Below are 21,392 nucleotides of genomic sequence, written 5' to 3' on the forward strand. Positions count from 1 at the left end.
TCTGTTTTAAGGGCAAGTGTTCCAGCTATAGCATCTTGATAAGCACTAACGTGCCAAACTGAAGATCAAAGGTAGCAGATCAAAGCTCTTAAAGATCTGCCTGCAAGGTTCCCTGCAAGCTTCATCAGAGTTTTCAAACCTCTCAGACCTGCTCTAGGATTCCTCCCATCACTTTGTTTTTCATAATTTAGTCAACAATGAATTAAGAATGGAAAAAAATGAACTAGAGGGTTATAGAATTCAGCATCTTTGGAAAAGTCTTTCTTCTAAAGAGACAGTTTAAAAGCTGGAGGTGGTGGCATTATTTTTCTCATAACTTATCTATAAGAAGCAGTACCACCTCTGTGCCCTTCAGAGAGATGATCAAAATATCATTCATCCCAAAGCAAAATAAAGGAGGAAAAATAACATTTGAATTTTTTTCTAAAAAATTTATTTCATTTTCTTTCTTTTTTCTTCTTTTTCTTTTTTTTAATTAATGTATTATATGTGTACATATCTTCCATTGGCCTCCCCCACCCTACTCCCATACATGCCCTTCCCCCCTCCCCCCAGTGTTTTGCATCCATTGGTTATGCTTATATGCATGCATACAAATCCTTTGGTTGATCTCTTATCTCCCCCGCCTCTCCCTACCCTCCCCGCTGTAATTTGACAGTCTGTTTGATGCTTTACTGTCTCTGTATCTATCTTTTTGTTCATCAGTTTATAATGTTCTTTATTGGGGTGACATTGGTTAATAGGATCATATAGGTTTCAAGTGAACATTTCCATGATACAAGGTGTGTATGTTGCACTGTGACAGATGTTTAAGCTTAAAAAAATTAAATACATTTTCAAAGGGGGACTCATATCTTTATTTTACTTGGTTTTTCTCATTTTTCACTTCCTTTCAATTTTCTGATTTGAAATATTTTTTATTTATATTGCCAAAAGACTTGTAAAATAAATTAGACACGGAAAATGCACAACTAATAAACACTGTGCTTGCTGGTTTGTTTTAATATTTTAAATTAAGCTGCATTTTACAATATCATAAAGGAGAAGAAGATATAAAAACCTCTAATTTTAAATGAAAATGCTTATCTTGTAGGACATTTAGCTATTATTTACAAGCAAAAACAAACAACAACAACATAAAATGTTGCTGATATATTTTTGTTTTTGAAACTCATATACTTTTGGTTACTTTCTGCCACCTGTGTATTATATAGTATTTGTTTTCAACTTTATCAGTTAGTATTATAAAATATATTAAGCTATTATAATTACATAACAGAAGAAAGCATTCTTCAAAAGGATATATATATATATATATACATATACACACACACACACACATATATATATACTTGTTTTATATATATATATATAAACTAGAGGCCCGGTGCATGAAATGTATGCACTGGGAAGGGGGAATGTGCAGGCCTCTGCCTGGCCTGTGCCCTCTCACAGTCCAGGACCCCTTGCTTCTTACTGTTCGCCTGCTTGCTGGTCCTTACTGTACGGCTAGCTGCTACTTAGTGCTGCAGCGCTCCCTCTGTGAGAGTGCATTGACCATCAGGGGTCAGCTCTTGCATTGGGTGTATGCACCCTGGTGGTCAGTGCACATCATAGCTTCTGGTCGTTCTGGTCATTCTGCTGTAATGGTTGCTTAGGCTTTTATCATATAGATATATAACCTCATTAACACTCCATAATGGTATTTTCTTGGTATTGGCATTATCTATACCTTGGGTATGAGCTTATGTTATTATTTACAATTTTCTCAGTTGATAAGCTAGCTGAATTCAATGATCGTCTCAGATTTGAGGTTTAAATTACACTGCAGTCAAGTCTCCGAAACAAGTTAAGTATGACCAGCTTACAAGTTTGACCTCTGCAATTACTGTTCATCTTCTAAGCTTTCCTGGGTATAAATGCATGTTCAATTGCTTTTTAGTGCCAGAAATGACTTTATCTCAGCCAAAATATTCTTTTTTGGTTCATCAATTAGATATATATTCTATGTAAATTAACTGCACAAAAGTCACTCATTCCAACTCAAAGTACCCATCTTATATGCTGCCTAAGATCCATTATCTTACATCATTATTAAAAATATGTTTCTAGTACTAAAGTGAGTGTTAATGCTTATACTTTTAATAAATTATTCAGGTCATCAAATATAATTTTCAACTTGCTTTTCTTCATTCAAGTCAGCATTTGTAGAATGTCAAGTGGATCAATATTAGCTCAGAAGATAAAATGAAAAATCAATGAACATCAGGGTGAACATTTTAATTTTTACTCTTTAACCTAAACCATTTCCTGTATTTGGAAGACTGACTATTAAAGACTCACTTTAAAATATTTAGTTTTTCAAAAGTATCACTAATCTATGAAGTTATTTTAAATCACTATAGAGGGATCAGATGCACTATTTCCTGGTGTCAACAGAAGATTTGACCTTGTTTTTCCTCTGGCTTAGAGATTAAGCAAAGCCCCAGTGGATAAACTATAAACTGTACGTCATTTTCAAAGGAAGGTATTCTCAGGGAAAATGCTGAGTTTACAGATTCCTGCTGTGGCTAAAGCTAGCGTCTATTTAATCTTATACTCTAGATGGCCGTTTGTGACCAAATAACTGAGGATTTAAAACTAAGAAATTTTTTAATCAAAGAGTTGGACTTGACAAGAAAAGTTGAGAGTAAATATTATTGATTTTTTTTTTCTGTGAGAGAAGCAAAAGAGTCCAGTGTTATAAATGTTAGCAGATTTTAAGAACTTTTTGGATAAAGGGAGAATATTGTAGAATGAATATGTATATATATATATATATATATATATATATATATATATATATATATATCTCCCAAGTAAATAAAAGAAATAAGGAAAATCTTCAATGCCCTTAGACTTTTCTTTGGTATATATATATATATATATATATATATATATATATATATATATAATTATATGTAATATATATATTACAAAACTAGAATAATTTTGGTAGCATACTATTTATTGTTCCCAGAAAGATGACAGGAGGTTGAGAAGTAAGAAATAAATTGAGAATGCCATTACTTTTGCTCTTCTCTCTGCCCCATCATAACCAAGAGCGCTGGAGAAGAGTACTTAGAAAAGAATGGTTTTCTCAGGAGCTATCACAACAAATAAAGATGGAATAATATGTGCCTTTTGACTTACTGTTGATATGTTGTCTGCAGTGGATAATCATATTTGCTTGATCTGTTGAGTAGAAAGGAATGTGGCTAGCTCTTAGAGTTAAGGTTTTCTAAAGGTTTCATGGATATATTTTTGAAAGCAATATTTATCTACCTACTTAGATAAACATTCACACACCTATAAGATAAATATATAATGTAAAGTTTTTTGAAAATAATTATTAAGTTTTTAATCATGCTGGAGAACTTGAAAACGGAACAGACATAGAATAAATTGTCAGTTAATGCCCTCCATAACAATGTATATTTGTCTAAATTTCTGTCTTGCTACTCTTCTGCTAAAAATACTCCAGTGATTATTCATTATTTCAAAATAAACGCTAAAGTCTACAATGCCAATCTCATCTGAATCCATGGTCTTCCTAACCTCACCTGCCAGTAAGCTACTGTGACTTCTAGGAGAAGGTCTCTGCCTATGTGGTTCCCTATACATGACCGCCATTCCCCCAGACATGTATACAGCATATTCCTTCCTATCCTCCAAGTTTTTGTTCCAACATTAAATTCGCAAAGCAGCTTACTTCAATGATCCCATTGAAAATTGCAACTCTTCTACATATACTTGAAACTCCTCTCACTCTGAGCTACCTTCTCTATGGTACTTGAGTTCTGATGTAAAATGTAATTTGTTTACTTATCATACTTATTGTTTGTTCCCTCACATATAAGCTCTTTCTTCACTCACATATAGACTCCATGAATGCTTATATTTGCTTTTCTCATGCAGGTATCCTCAGGAGTTTGAAGGACACCTGTCACATTATAGATATCCAAAAAATAAATTATTTTAATTTGGACACAAAATAGTTTTAAGGTATATAAAACATGTTTAATCTAAAAGAAAATGTTTCTCTCCATTTATAAAAGTGTACATAAAACACTCTCAGTTGGCTGAAGGGGTATGTATCAGAGAGGAATTGAGCACATATAATAGAGCTCTTGTATATTCCTTAAGACATCTAATAAAAACAAATGAATTTGTCTAATTAGTTATTTGTCTAATGAAAAAATAATATAATATAATTCTAAAGACAATTCTGTTTGTTGTATCCTCAGCAGAATAAATTGGCTTTCTGGTAAAGTAACAATGACATTTCACTTATTTCAGTATCTGTTATGACAATGAATGCACGATAAGTCTAACACTCCTCTGTTCAAGACAGAATTAAATAAAGGGAATTTACTCCCAATGTAAAATTTGTAGCCAGTGGTATAGTTAATTAAGAGAAAATGTCAATACAACTTAACATTGTCACAGGATAATGCTTCCTGCTGCTAGATATATATCAAGAGAGAGACAAATAAGATGGAGTGATTTTTAAGCAGTGACACACTCCAGGCAATGCATTTCTAGAGGATTATAACACTCCTTGGGTGGTGATGCAAGGCAAAGGACTGAAGACTAAGTGACTTAACTCTTTGAAGAGCATAAAAATAGTACAGAAATATGGTGCTTGTAGACCTTCTCTGCTGATACAGCAAAATTACTATCATATTTAAAAAGAAGAGGCCATCATATTAAAAAGGAACTAAGTTAGAATAGAATGCCATCAGCAGTTCTTCATGACTTTGCAGATAACGTCCATTAAGAGACAAAAATTTAGGACAACCTCTGTTTAAAATATAGACATCTCAAAAATTTCTATTTCAGGCAACAAATGACTGCTGCTTTAGGAATTTGGTCACTTTTCTCAGCAAAACTGTATTAAAATAATTTTTGGAAAAATATCTTTTATTCCTTTGCAAGAATTTTAAAAGTGTAAGACATTTTAAAAATTATTAATATTGATCAAATAATACCAAAGATGATTTTAATTTTTAAAAGATTTTTAAAAATTGATTTTAGAGAGGAAAGAAGAGGTAGAAAGAAACATCAATTTGAGAGCCAAACAAAGATCAGCTGCCTCCTGCATGCTCTTTTCTGGGGATTGAGCCTACCACCTGGACATGTGCCCTGACTAGGAATCAAATTGGCAAATTTGTATTGCACTGTTGATACCCAGGCAATTGATCCACACCAACCACATGACAATGGTTTTAACTTAAAATTAACCTTTTAAAATAATGGACTGACATATTCTTCAAATTTAATTGAGAATTCTGTTTTTTTCAGATTGAAGTCACAAATTTTGCTGATTATTGAGATACTATTTTCATCTTAAAATTGCCCTTATATCAATGTTATACATTCCAGTGCTACAATAATATAAAATAATGGGATCATACACTAAACAATATTATTATTTATAATTTTCCTATGTATTATATTTCAAAGGTATTTACAATATAAATATTACATATGTATTAACAATGAAACTATAGTTTAGAAATTCCCTTAAGTTTAAAGGCATTCTATCAATGAAATAAAAAATTAGCATAGTATTTAACACTAGATGCCTGGTGCACGAAATTCATGCATGGGGGGATGTGTGTCCCTCAGCCCAGCCTGCACCCTCTCCAATCTGAAATCTGCTGGCTCCCAACTGCTCGCCTGCCTGCCTTCCTGATTGCCCCTAACCACTTCTGCCTGCCAGCCTGATCACCCCCTAACCAATCCCCTGCCAGCCTGATTGCCCCTCATTGCCCTCCTCTGCAGGCTGGTCACCCCTAACTGCCCTCCCCTGCAGGTCTGATCCCTCCCAACTGTACTCCCCTGCTGGCCATCTTGTGGCAGCCATCTTGTGTCCACATGGGGGCAACCATCTTGTGTGTTGGAGTGATGCTCAATTTGCATATTACTCTTATATTAGATAGGATGTTATGTTTATATAATAGAACAGATTACTTTTAGTTTTATTTATATATTGAACTACCAAATAATTATTAACATTGCAAAGGAATGAAACCAGAACACTATCTTGTATCATACACAAAAATTAATGTAAATGGATTAAAGAGTCAAATGTAATATAAAACTCCTAAAAGAATACATAAGCAATAAGCACCTTGACATAAGTCTTGCAGAATATTTTTTTGGTTTTGACACCTAAAGCAAAGGCAACAAAAACAACAAAAAATAAATAAGTGGATCTACATCAAACTAAAAAAACTTCTGCACAGAGAGCAGACTGATGGTTGCCTAAGCAGAGGGGACTAGAGGGCTGGGTGAAAAAGGTGAAAGGATTAAGAAGTACAAATTGTAGTTACAAAATAGTAATGGAGATATAAAGTACAGCATAGGACACATAGTCAATAATCTCTCTATGTAAAAGCCTAAGCAATGAACGACTGGTCGATCAGTTGACCAGTTGCTATGATGCGCATTGACCCCCAGGGGGCAGATGCTCAATGTAGGAGCTGCCCACTGGTGGTGAGCACACTCCCACAGGAGTGCTGCTCAGCTGACTGACAGGTGCCAGACACTGGGCTCGGGGTTGGCAAGCACAGCTGTGGTAGCATGAGCCTTTCCTGCTTCCACAGAAGCGTTACTGAGCGGTGGTGGTGACAGCAGGTGCAGTGGGCCCAGAATGATAGGGAGCAATACAGTGCCCAGACTGGGCTTGGGTTCCTCCCTGGCTGCGTGCCTCTTTGTGCATTGCACTACTACATCCCTCGGGGGATTTTGGACTGCCAGCTTCAGCCTGATCCCCGCAGACCTGGCCTGCATAGTCAGGTTGAAACAGGCAGTCTGACTTCCAATGAGGAGTCCCAGATTGCAAGTGGGCACAGGCCAGGCTGAGGGACCCCACTGGTGCATGAATTTGTGCACCGGGCCTCTAGTATTGTAATAACTTACATGGTGTCAGATGGTTACTTGATATATCAGAAAGGTCACTTTGTAAATATATGATTGTCTAACCACTATGCTGTTCACCTGAAACTAATACAAAATAACACTGATGTAAACAAAATCCTTACAAAAAACAAAGAAAAAATATATGCAAAGCAAAGAAAACATCAACAAAATGAAAAGGCAACCCACTGGGAGAAAATATTTGCAATCATATATCCAATAAGGGGTTAATATCCAAAATGTATAAAAAACTCATACAACTCAATACCAAACAAACAAACAAAAATCACCAAAAATCAATTAAAAATTGGGTAGAGAATCTGAATAGACATTTTTCCAAATAAGAAAAACAGAGCCCCAAAGGACTTAATATATCAGTTAAAAGCATCGTTGGGCAAAACTTACAATTCAACTCAATTTGGGTTCAATAACTTGTTGCATCTTTGGCCATGTTGTGCTATATATAGCTTATCACAAATCCTGTATAATAATGATGTGTTTACATAAGGAAAAATGTTCTTACGGTTTCTCACATCTAGTTAAGTAACAAAGTATTATGGATTTGTACGCATATGGTTTTTACTATAAGCATTTTCTTCAGGTAGGTAAGTTTTCCAAATACATTTCATTAATTATGTCTAATTATAACATGTTTCCTTACAATAATGTTTATTTTCTGAGAGATAAAGATGAGTATATAAACATTAAACATTGTGACTGATTTTATTTCTTGGTATGGCCAGGAAAAAAATGAGGGAATAATAGTTATAATGTTGAGTGTCTATTTTGTATCATGCACACAGTTTTAAGCGCTTTATATCCATGAACTCTTAATTTTTAAAGAATATTTAATAAATTATATAATTGTTATCTGGGGAACTGAGGCACTTAGAAGTTAAGAAACTTGTTTAGTATCACATAGCAAGTAAGTGGTAGATTACTGGATTTAAAAATGAACCATCACTCAAGAAAACACAACATATAAAAAGAATTGCTTAGCCTTGGCCAGATAGCTCGGTTGACTAGAGTGCCATCCCAATACACCAAGGTTGCAGGTTTGATCCTTAATCAGGGAACATACAAGAATCAACCAATGAGTGCATACATAAGTGGAACAACAAACTGATGTTTCTCTCTCTCTCTCTCATATCAATAAATAAAAAAAATAACGTTAAATAAAAATAATTGTTTAACTAGATGTTATATTATAAAACTGCGCAATCTTATAGCTAAAAGAAAATTTAAAAATAATCTGACACTCGATAGATACCTCAGAGAGCAAAGATCAAATAAGTTAACTGGACAATTTGTTTTTTTCCATTTTTACTAGGTAAAAAGCAAACAAACAACCCCCAAAAAAACAAAAACAAAAACGTCTGTGTTCCTTTCTTTAATAGGTCATAAATAGGTATGTATTTGACTTGATTCAACATATCTGAAAATTCCATGCCTAACATGACTTATGCTTTCCTTAGCATGATAATCATTCTATGATGGAGCTGTGTTTACTAGTTTGCTTTTCCTGAGCATTGAGTGCTCCATGAAGATAGACACCATGGTGTCCTACTCACCCTGTGACGAGATAAGTAATGCTTATTGAATGCCCAAGCAAATGTTTCTGAGATGATGAAGAATTTTAAAAAGCAAAGTCAGAAGAGTACTTTTAGGACGTGCTAAAGTAGAGCTTAAACATGACATAAACATTAAGGGCTAGAAAACAACTGAAGCAGACAGGACAAACTGTGTAGCTATCCCAAATGGACTGATAATTTAGTGTCTAAGGGCAAGAGTTATAAATATAAAGAAACTATAAATTTTGGTTACAGCCACTATAAATCAAACAGCAATGCTATGTGTTTACATTTTATGTGAAAGTTGAGTCATGCACTGGTCTTTTGTTAAATCTTGATACAAAAAAGAACAATTGACATAAAAATGTAGTTTTATAAATAATGGACACTGACAAATACATACATATATATATGAATTTATAATTTATATTACACATTGAAATTTCTCTACCTTGTAATTGTGAAATAATAAAATAAAAAGGCTGTGCCACTTATAAGGGTATTTAACAAAAATATCACAGGACTTTCTTACCCATCAGTTTTATAACAGAGCTGGGAATCCTAAATTCAGCATGATGCACATTCTAGTTGGCTTATAAGCATGCATCTTAAAGCTAGGTTAAATACTGAGTCTTAATTTACAAAACAGGCTGTTTGAAAACTGTGGTCAGTTGCCCATACTTTTACAGATAGAACCATAATGTTAAACTTCTAACTACAGATTAATGGATGAAGAAGAAAAATGGATTTTGATCAAACAAAAATTGAATTTCCAAATTTGTATTATAAACTGATGGTCTTTATTACCACCTATAGTCCGTTGAGCCCTATACTTTCATTTTAATCAATCCTAAATCACCGTTAGATCACATTTATGTTTGGTGATGGCTATCCCTATTCTTATTACTTAAGTAGAGGGGTACTTATTACTTAAGTGATATGGTACTGTAGAAACACTGAGTACTACAATGTGATATCAACCCTATTTTTTATTTTTTTAATATATTTTATTGATTTTTTTTATAGAGAGAAAGGGAGAGGGATAGAGAGTTAGAACATTGTTGAGAGAGAATCATTGATCAGCTGCCTCCTGCACACCTTCCACTGGGGATGTGCCCACAACCCAGGTACGTGCCTTTGACTGGAATCGAACCTGGAACCTTTCAGTCCACAGGCTGGCGTTCTATCCACTGAGCCAAACTGGTTTCAGCTCAACCCTTTTTTAAAGGACCTATGTCATCTGCCTCTTTCTATCATTTAAATTTATATTTTAAAAATATATTTTCTTACAGTACTTTGGGGGAAAATAAAAATGAAATCAGGATAACTTAAAATCACCTTTTGATTTTTTGTTAATGTTTATGTTAAACTTTTTTGTTTGATTAAATACTAAAATTATGCTTTTAAACTATAATGTATACTCATAAGTAGTTCAGACTAGTTGAGAAGTGTTGTTTATATTAGTTTTTTAATAAGCATTTTTTAAGCAGAAATCTGGATTTCTTCAATTACCTTAAAAATACATTTTTCAGGAAAAGGGAGAGAGAGAAACATCAATGATAAGAGAGAACCATTGATTGGCTGCCTCCTGCATGCCTCATACTAAGGATCAAGTCCACAATCCAGGCATGTGTCCTGACCAAGAATAGAACCTTCACCTCTTGGTTTATAGGTCAATGCTCAACCATTGAGCCACACCGGCCCAGCTCTTTGATTACTTTGAACTCTTCAAAAGCCCAGTTCAACATGAGAAAGGATTTTCTGGCTCAAATCAAGAAGAGCTGGTATTAAAATAAGTGAAACTCTGGGCACATTGTGTGCATATAGTTCATGGAATAATTGCCTAGGAGCTCATTACATTTCATTGGAAATGTATGCTAATGGATTCGCATCGGAGCATCATGGCATTGTTTTTTAGTCTTACAAATTACTGGATCCGCATACCCATAATAATAGAGTTTGAATCTCTGAGAGCTTAAATGTTCAACTCTTTTTCTTCAGTGGTGGAGGATTCTGGTGATAAAAAGAAAGAAAATGAGCACCTTGTCTTGTTTTAAATCAGCATGGGGAAATTCTCAAGTGGATGTGACAGCACTCAGAGGGCCTGGCCTTCTCTTCGGGAAGGACTGTCAATCATAATTAGCAACAACAGAGATGTTGTTCAACCCTAAATAAAAATCACTGAGAGCCTTTTTTGAGCTAATATCTGTAAGAACAGAAAGTAGAAAGAAACTTGTCTCTGTAATCCAGTTAACCTGTCACTGGGGATTATACTCATTGTTCCCATGTTCACGAGGATCAGTAAACAACAGAGCTAGCCAATATCATTTTTGTTATATTCAAATTTAATGGAAGGAACATAATATAACAAAAGGATAATTTTAGTGACTGCATTTCAAGGCTGGAGTCCTTAGGATTTTTGTGACCAGGACATTGGTAAATTTCTTGTATTTGATCCCTACACTATTGAAATGGATTTCTTCTTTCATTTTCAATAGATGCTCTCTCATCAGTAATCTCTTTTCTGATGCCTGATGCAGTAGAGAATGCCTAACTCTTTCCTTTGTGGCGATGAGAAAGTTGTGATTCCCTGTAACAGTGCAATCCATCTGGCAGTAGGAAGAGCTCTTTATTTTCTTCCAAAGATTGTCTGGGGATCTCAAAGCCAGCGGGTTGCCTCTCGTGTTAACGCTTGTGCAGCAGTCATCAAGTTCTCTTCTGCCATTCCTAAAGGTCCTTTGCTCCATTTATTACTGCATCTATGGGCCGATTTGACCTTTAAGAAAGCTACCAAAGAAATATTCCTACTTTACTCTTTCCGTCTGCTCCTCTCATCAGAAGTGGTTTATTTGGTTCCAACTTGGCCATGGTCCACATCCATGGAGCTGAACAATCCTGCAAGCCTTTCTTATTTATGGCTATATTAAAAACATCTAATTTAGGCACAGCACATAGTACACCCAAGAAATATTTATTAAACCATTTAACGTAGTGATTCCTTGTTTTTCTTTTGCTCTTACTGTTCCTGGCACAAATATTGATAGCTCTAAATATTTTACATGCGTATAAATATTTATACTTAATAGAATCAGACAAAACCATCTGAGGTAAAGTCTGAAGTTTCCTTGAAAATTATTTTTTAAGTAAACGGAAAACAAATTACATATAGCCACATGTGTGAACAAGTCACAGGGGCCCTCTATGACCTAGGTCAGTGGTCAGCAAACTCATTAATCAACAGAGCCAAATATCAGCAGAACAGTGATTGGAATTTCTTTTGAGAGCTGAAAACTGACTTCTGCGCATGCGCCATGAAGTTTCAATTGCACTCTATGTGCGCACCCATAAGTGGTATTTTGTGGAAGAGCCTCACTCAAGGGGCATGTTGCTCGCGAGCCGCAGTTTGCTGACCACTGACCTAGGTGTTATGAAGAGTCACTGCCCATTAACTAAATATAGAGGAATCTTCAAAGCTTAAACCCCAGATTTTGTTGTTGTTGTTGTTGTTAATCCTCACTTGAGGATATATTTTTTTTCCATTGATTTTTAGAGTGTGGAGGGAGGGCAGAAATAGAGAGAAAGAAACATTGATGTGAGAGAGACACATTGATTGGTTGCCTTTTGCATGTGCCCTGACCAGGGCTGGAGATAGAACCTGCAATTGAGGTCTGTGCCCTTAACCTGGAATCGAACCTGGGGCCCTTCAGTCCACAGGCTGACACTCTGTCCACTGGACCAAACCAGCTTAGGCCAGAATTTTTAAAAGTATATTTATTGTAAAGAGATGCATGTAGACATGGAGATAAGGGAAGATATAAACTGACAATATCACTGGCATAAAATTGGTCTCTCATTCATGCATTTAACTACCTAATTCACAGGCTCTAATGTTCCAACCAAACAGATGTACTAAGTTTATCTCAATAATGGACCATACTGCTTTTGCACAGTTGGATTCCCTGAGCTGTTTTCCAAAATGCTTTGAAGTGACAGATTAAAAAAAAAAAATCCAGATTAGTAAACAACTCAAATATATTTAACATTTTTCTGCTTTTAGCTGTCCTGGAACTCTTTTTTTTTCTTTTCAGAAATCTATCTAATAATACATTAAATGCTTCTTTATTCATATTCAATTTGGTCTAGTGGCTCAATAAAGACTGTAATTTTGAAATAATAGTTGTACTTCTTATTAAAAGTTTATATTTTTATTGGAAATTATCAGTAATTGCAATTTCATTGTCTGTGTATGGGCACTCCTATTGATTGATTCTCTTTTTCTTAGGGTTTATGAGCCTTGCCTTAATTTATTTTTAATCAAAGTGTAAAGGTGCTCTTGGTATCTTTTAATGAATTCACTTTTTTATTGTTTGCAAGTTGAAGAATAGCAGCATTTCAAAGATGAAGTTACCATATGCAATTCAGCATTGTCTGTCATTATGAATTTGTACAAATGTATAATCAACCTATAGGCTGTACAATCTATTTAAGTGTACAGTTGGGTTAGAAATGTGTTTAAAATATTTATAACTTTTGATAACTGCTGCATATTTGCAGAACTGGAAAACCATGGCAATCATATGGGTAAATTTATTTATCTTTTTGTCTTGGGTGTGCTCCAAAACTTACTGAAATTTGGCCACCTAGAAGCAAAATTCAGAATTCAGAAAGCCAATACATAAGCCTGTTAACATCTTCAAAAATAATGCTTATTTATCTTTGCCCTCATAATCACTTGGTAGTATATACCAGTAGACACACCCTTTATAATTTTCTGTTTGGTTTAGTAAATTTTAGCTTATACAGAAACAGACTGCAATCTAATAAGCACAATGTTGTTGTTAACTTTATGCTTGATTTAGTTAAGTATTTTGCATTTATTTATTCACTTAGTTTATCAGTATGCACTTATTAAACACTCAATATGTACAAGACATGAAACTATTGGCAAAAGAACTACAAAGATAAAAAGGACACTACCTTATGTTCAAAAGACTCAGGTGAGGAAAATCAAAAATAAAAGGCATTTATACTATTGTTCATAAGTACTATAAATATATCTTAGGGAACATAGATGATCCATAATTTTAGCAAAGATTTCCAAAGAAAGAATTATATGGTTGCTTTTTTGAAAATTGATTTTGAGAGATAGAGAGTGAGAAAGATCAGTTGCCTCTTGCACTAGCTCAATTGGGGATTGAACCCGTAACATCAATGGTATCACACTCCAACAAACTGAGCCACCCAATGAGGACCAAAGCACTAATTAGAGGATACAGAGAAATTTGCCATATGAAATTAGGTGGTGATAGAGATTAAGCAGGTAATGAAGGCATTTCAGGAGTTGGGAAAACACAGAAGCAAAGCAGAGAGACATTACAGAGTCTTATCTTGTGTTCAAGAGACAAAGCAAATTTGGAGTAACTGGACAATTAAATGTGCTATATGAGTGATAAGAGAGTAGGGTTGAGCACTGAACAACAGCTACATGGTGGAACATTGTTCATGCTCTGAATAACTCATACTTTTAAACTGTAGTAATTGAGAAGCCAAGAAAAAATTTGAAGAATGGGAATTATGTAGAAAGCTCTCTCCATGATGGTAGTAACTTGGGTATATATGCAAATATGTGGAGCATATATTTTTAAGGGAACAAAATTATAAAAGATTGTTAGGAGATTCTTACAGTTCCAATGATAAATGAAACTGGCCTCATCTAGGAAGCAACCTAGGTCTTATCCCCCTAGGTGAGAAAAGATTCACCCCACCGGAAATATGTAGGAGATAAAATTTGCACGCCTTAACTATGGTTGAATATAAGCTATAGGAAGAAAAATGAAAAAATCAAACTGTTTTCAAAGTTTTGAACATAAATGTTTGAGTGGTTGGTAATGCATCAGCAGGAATAGAGAATAAGAAAGACTACAAAAGTTAAAAGCATAAAATCATTCAATTACTGGCATGTTGAAATCTGTGATATATCCAGAGAGTGGTCTAGTGAGCAATTAGGTATGCACAATAAAAATTCAAAGAGGTGATGTAAATTTGGGATTTATCTGCATACTGATGATCATTAAAACTATATACATAAAAAATTGGATGAAACAAGAAATAATAATATGAAACAGGTTAACTACATCTAGCTATACCATCTTTTATTTTTAGCCAATGCACATGTCTATCAACATCCTAGCTCTCTCCCCTCATTTACTGACAACGTTGGCACATGGCCCATTTCCTTCCTCTCCGGTCCAAGCTGACATCATTACAGATGGTTCATCTAATCCTCTGGGTTCCCAATTTCTTGATCAGCTTTGAAACTATCAACTCTTAACTTCAAGAATCCATATCCACACACCTAGAACTTCTCCTCTATTGTCCTATTTCAAAAATTTTAGTCTCAGTTCGTACCATTCTATAAATACAAACTTCAAACCCTCATACTAATGTTTCTACTATTGTTCTTCAGCCCCATCAAGAACTCTATGCTCTCTCAGTACTATTCTATTACTTTCCAGTCTCAGTCTTTACTACATTCTCATTATTGGTCTTGCTATTTTATTTTCATTGCTCCATGTACCCCAGAATCTACCATTATCTCACCAATAATCTAAAGCCATTTTCCATCCTAGGCACATTTCTCATGTGCCTAACTATCCAAAGCTGAACCTAATTTGTTTTTATTTTTAATTTATTTAGCAACCCCTTATGTGACATGCATATAAGCTATTTTATCTAATAATGTCATAGTTTTTAACCATTTTTATTCTCATAATAAAGCAATGAAGTGGGCACAGCCAGGATGTTCCTTGGAAGAGGAACTCACACCATCATAGAGGTTTGTACTCCCTATCAGACCACAAAATTCTTCTGTTTCATTTACTCTTTTCTCTCCTTTAGGAATAATTTCTATGAAGAAATAACCATCATGCTGTGAGAGCAAACTGTCCCATGAAGAGAGAAAATAAAAGAAAACTGAAGCTACCAGTCCTCAACCAGCACCAACTACCAGACATGAGTTCAGCTTCCAGACTTTGAGTGGTCTAACGGAGATCTCAGGCATCACTGAATAAAGACAATTTATCCTCATTATATCTTGTCTAAATTCTGACCCACACAATCAGAATATTTTGGAGGAATTTCTTATGCAGTTGTAGTCACTTGAACACTACCAAAAGCAAGCTAAATCCAATGACCACCTTTCTACTTGATTATTGGAAATGTTTAACACAGAGGACCAAACCTTCCATCTTTAAATGCTGGTTTTATTTAGTGTGTATTCCACTGCATGCTATATATACATGGTACTTGTATCTTTCCATCACTTCTTATCAGTTACTATTGAAAGTTCCTCTACCTATTCTTTTCCTTAGTCCTTAGGGTACTTTCTTAGGCCCTTTCTTAGCCAGTGGTCCTCAATTAGGAATATGCAGTTTAGAACAAATGCACTGTGTGATCTTATTTCTATAGTTTCAATTATCTCCTACACGCTAATATATTTTAAGTAAAAATTTAGCACAAATGTCTTTCATGTGCCTCTGAAAATATATCAGACCACTAACAAACAATATAAATATCTCCATAGATGTTTCATAGATACCTCTACATGCACCAAAATGAATGTACCAACTTCCCCATCACACTTGTTCTTTCTGTTTTTTATTTTATCATTAAAAGACATTAACATCTAATACACCTAATTTCCCAATCCAGACCCCAAGATAAAACTGCTTCATTTCCCTCCTTCAGTATCAATCACAATACCATTGTACAACTAATCAAGTTCTATTGATTCCAATTCATAAAATACCCTTCTCTTGATTCCCAGTGCCACGTTACCTTTGTGGAAGCACATAAACTCTTTACTTAGTTATGATGATACTCTTAAAATTTGACTCACTTTCCACATTGCCCCTTTCAGCCTCTTATAATAAAAATATTTCTATGGTACAAATTTGAACATGTTTTTCCTTAACACCTTTAAATAGAAGATTATTTCTCTAAAAATCAAGTTCAAACTCTTGATAATAATAAATATATCTTCAACCACATCTTTACCAGCACTATGCTGCACAGTTTATCCTACTTTCTCTCTTACTTCATTATAATAAATTTTATCCTACCCATCTATGTCTCCTTTTCCCCATCCTCTTTTTCAACAAGCTCTTTAAATAGTTCATTATTGTGTCTTTGTATATGTAGTTTAACTCAAAAGCCTTCTTTGCTACTTAAGATATACTGAGCCTTCCTATACCTTTGTTCTCATAGCAGATTGTACTTATATCTATCACAGTACTTCTTATCATACTTATAATTGTTTGTTTACATGTTTGTGTCACACTAGATTTATAACTCAATGATAGCAAAAACTCTTTTGTTCACAATTAAATACTCAGTGTTTAGAAAAGTTCTAGCTTAAATAAATATCATGGATTAATTATCTACTGTGTTAATGATTAATGAATTGACTAAAAATGTCTGTGACAAATATAGCCTAAGTCAGAGCCCTTGGGGGGAGGCAGAAGGAGAAGCGTACTTACAAAGATTTTCAAAATAGATTAGAAGTGAGAAAGTAGAGGTGAAGAGTCTAGACAGAACTTGTGATGAATTAAATGAGAACAGAAAGAATAAAATGTGGTGGAAGATCCAATAGCAAATACAAATAAAAAGTAAGAAGCTATTGAGAGTTGTAAACATTAAGGCAAAAGCATCATGTGTCTTCACTGTGATACATATTTCTCCTCTTCAATACATGTGACAAGTTTGCAAGAAACTACTAATTGCCTAAGTGTTTTATTATTTCATTCTCCATGGTGGTAGTCTTAATTAAAATGTTCAATAAATACAATTCTATTCTAAAATGAACAGAGACAAGGAATTTAGTTTAAAGAGCAGGGCAGCTTGGATATTGAATATAAAACAATGCCTATTTTTTAGACTATGTATTTTGAAATTAATTGTAAGTTAAACTATTGTTAAATATTATATATTAAAGATAAAATATAAAAGTTATTATTAGAATCTTAATCAAAATCTTTTCACTGTCAATGAATATTTTTCAATACTTGAAATGATATCTCTGAACAAAGAACATGGCCCAGCCTCTCTTACAGATGTAAATAATTAAAGAGTATGTACTCCAGTAAGTAGTTTCATTCCAATCAGGCTATTTCTCAGAATGTCAGAGTTTAGGGAGGATTCTGAGTTTCTTGTGAACCTTACCTCTGACATTAATTTTTTTTGGCTTTGTTGAGGATATTGAACTAAACATCAAAAGATAATGAACTAGAATTTTTTTTGAAAGCCTGCTGTGTTTGAGATTCACTAGGAAAAAGTAGGAAATGCTCTGTTCGAAGCATTACTGTGAAGACCCTTTGAACACTTAGCAATGTCAGACACAATACATGACATCTTTACTGAAATCACAGCAACTGAAGCATCACATTCCTTTTTCATATAACAATGTATTTTTTTTCTCCTTACCTTGCTGTACAAAGGATCCATACACAAACCACATGGAGTTGTAGAGAGTAGTAGAACTCATTGATCCCATTTGTAATCGTGGGGGGTTAAGCCAATTCAGAAGGTAGACCAGCAGACCCACAAGAAGGACTGTGCCAGCAATGCAAGCCCATAGAGAGAGATCAAATGGTGCAAGACAGGCAAACATATCCACTGTCTTTTCAGCTCTTCGAAGTAGTACTCCCACTGAGTAGTCCATGTAACGTGTTGTAAAATCCACCACATTCTCTCGATCTGGGGTGATTGTTAAAGCAGAAATCCCTATGTCTGCTCTCTAAGAAATTGAAAGAGAAAAGAATTCATTAAGAGTGTGAAAAACAATTTGATTTATGACACTTTGGCTTGCCTTGAGGAAAAAAAAAGTAGATGCCTCAGGCAACATCTTAAGTCTTTTTATATGAACTGAAAAACACTGCAGAGACTTCTTAGAGGAGAGTTGTATGTGAATTTTGAATTTCTTATTGCAAACTATGCCCCACCAGCGTCAGACAAATTACCTTGTTCACATTACCTGTGAAATAAGCATGTGAAATCAGTGAAGAATATTTTAGATTTAGATAATACCTGAAGGAAATTGTCTTTTCTCCTGGGTCATTTTATCAAAGTCTTCATTATCACAGTAACAAAGGCAAAACTTATTCTAAAAAAATATTTCTGAGAAAATGTTCCTGAGATATTCAGTATGCCTCTAACATGTAAATTATTAGGCAGTTTATTTTAAAAACTTAACATAGCCTTTTAACCTTTGTTTAGATTTCTCTGTATAAAATTTATATTACTGAGCTCTAAACGTATTAGTGTGTTAGAGCTTTCACAAAGCACTAAATTATGTCATATTCCAGAGATTTTTACCATGATCTTATTGAATAAACCTCAGAAACATTTTAATGAACAATTAAAAATTAAGAAGACAAATAATTCTTGGAGTTATATCCTCTCTTCTCAGTTGTGTCACCTTAGATTGAGTGACAGCCCTCAAAATTACAGCATATGCTATTTTATTTATTTGAAGTACATAGTGGAATTTCACTGAGAACACTAAAAATGACTTCAAGTTTAAATTCTTTGACACAAAAAACATATTTAAATATATAAAAGATGGCATCTTTGAAATAATGATGTGTAGCTAAGATTAAAGCTGTGGGAAATTCCTTCCAGACAAATGCAAACAATAGTAAATTATTTGTTGAACATTTCCATTATTTTTCTTTTTTATTATTTTATGAAACAATATAGAAACTGATTTTATTGCTTTTGGGGACAAGAGCAAATAAAAAATAACATGCCTAGTATAATGCTAAACCAACTTAGATAAACCTAATCTTTGAAGACATAGTCACAAAAATTTAATATTTAGTTAAAATATATTTAAAATATATTTACATATATACATACACATTCTGTTCTTGCAGTAATAAATATAAACATCATAATAAAGCTATGTTTTTCTTATTTCAAAGCCTGTGCTCATAACACTTTTATCATACTCCAAGAAATAATTCATTATCTAAAAGACCATATTATAGGTAGTTCAGGTAACTGATTTAAGTATACTTGTTAACTTAAGAAAGTCTATTGTAAATTAAAAAAAAAATTGTACTAATTACAATGCAACAAAGCCGTATTAATTTTAATAGCATGAGTTTAGAATTAACTGAGAAGTAGTAAACTTAATAATGACTATGTGAGAGTAAACTTATAGAGAAATAATTATGACTGCTTTCAAACTCATATTTTTATTTTTTATAGCTAGATATTAGGAACCAGGCCTTTTCAGATTGAAAATCTAACCTGGATCCTTAGCTCTCCAGTTCTAACTTTCTGAGCTTCAATTTGCCTATTTATGAAATAATATAATATAACTATGTTTACTATGACTACTATGGTCCTAATGGTGAATAAATAACTCTCCAAGAGTTAATGAGGCTCTCAGAAGGTACATTTACTTTTTCAGGACATACAGTGCTATGGATTAGTAATTTACTAATTGATGTACTGTGACCCTTGCATTTTATGACTCAACTAAAGTCAGGAAATTCCACCTAAGGAGATATTTACTGACAACATGCTGATTATTTTAAATGGTCATTATTAGTTTGCTGATAATTAAATGTTTCACATCAAAATGATTATGAATAGGACTTGTAATATACTGCTTTTCATAGTAGAGACCTGTAGTATCACAAAGTGAATTTCTATCATGAGAAAAAGAATATCTATTGAATAATGTGTTTTTAATTTTTAAAAGGTAGCCAATTGTATTGCATGTGCTAAAATATTTATTAAATATAATAATTACTTGTCATAATTCTATAGAGAACTTTCTGCTTCAATCTCAACACTCACTTAGTTTGATCTCAAGGAGAAATTCCCAGTCTCCCTATGGAGGGCATATCAAAATCACACAGCGGGGGGGGAAAAGGAGGTTTACAGTTTTGAGTACATGAAACACAGAGTTTTCCTTGCATTATAATTATTTCATTATTTTTCCATATTGGCTTTCCTCCCATTCTGGCTTTTCCAACTGCACAAATACATTTACATGGATACAGCATATATACACTTGCACACACATTTTCTCCTCTCTGAGGTTATATACACTATCATAAGGAAGTGCGTTTGTCCATCCTTTAAAAACGATAATATAGCAAACCACTGTGTTTGGTATAAGTATGTGATGGTCCTTACTTATATTAGAGAAACTATACTGAGGCAGAAAAAAAAGCCAAGAATCACAGATCCAGTGGACGAAATTTGTGCACTGTGTGTGGAGGGGCAGTCCCTCAGCCTGGCCTGCGCCCTCTCACAGTCTGGAAGTTCTACGATTGATTGCCCCAAAGAGCTAGGCCCTGACCATCCAGCCAGAACTCCATGATTGATCGCATCGCAGAGGGAAGCATAGACTACCCACAACAGTGCCGCGGGCCCCATAGCCTAGGCCTCCTCTTTGGGGTGATTGATCGCAGGGCTCTGCCATCAACTGCCCCAAAGAGGTAGGCCCTGCCCACCTGGCCAGGCTCTTCAATGGATTGCCCTGCAGAGGGAGGCCCGCCCACCCGCCACAGCCTGCAGGTTGCTGGCCTGGGCCTCTCTCTGCAAGGCGATCATGGGGCGATGACCGAGCCCCAAGCAATCTCATCACACCCGCCTTGGCTGGCCTTGTACCAGTAGGTGTCATAGCGTGGTCATCCAAACGGTCAGTCATTCCTCTGTTTGGTTGTTCAGTCAATTTGCATATTACACTTGTATTATTATAGATGTATGTATGTCATTTCACTTGTCCAGTTTTATACAATCACTTTTCAAATCTCTACTCTTTTGAAATCTTTCATGTTTTCA

At 34.4% G+C, this 21,392-nt stretch overlaps 1 protein-coding gene across 1 annotated transcript in view; it reads right to left on the reverse strand.

Annotated features, from left to right (window-relative positions):
• GRID2 (glutamate ionotropic receptor delta type subunit 2) overlaps positions 1 to 21,392 on the reverse strand; it is a 1,250,164-nt gene that overhangs the window by 271,040 nt on the left and 957,732 nt on the right. Inside the window, exon 11 of the mRNA XM_084897107.1 lies at positions 18,015 to 18,327. Within this exon, the coding sequence (XP_084753233.1) occupies positions 18,015 to 18,327 (313 nt within the window). The remainder of the gene's footprint in view (positions 1 to 18,014; positions 18,328 to 21,392) is intronic.

The sequence above is a fragment of the Pipistrellus hanaki genome (genome assembly GCF_964339955.1).
Source record: "Pipistrellus hanaki genome assembly, chromosome: 1".
In the NCBI taxonomy this organism is placed as follows: domain Eukaryota; kingdom Metazoa; phylum Chordata; class Mammalia; order Chiroptera; family Vespertilionidae; genus Pipistrellus; species Pipistrellus hanaki.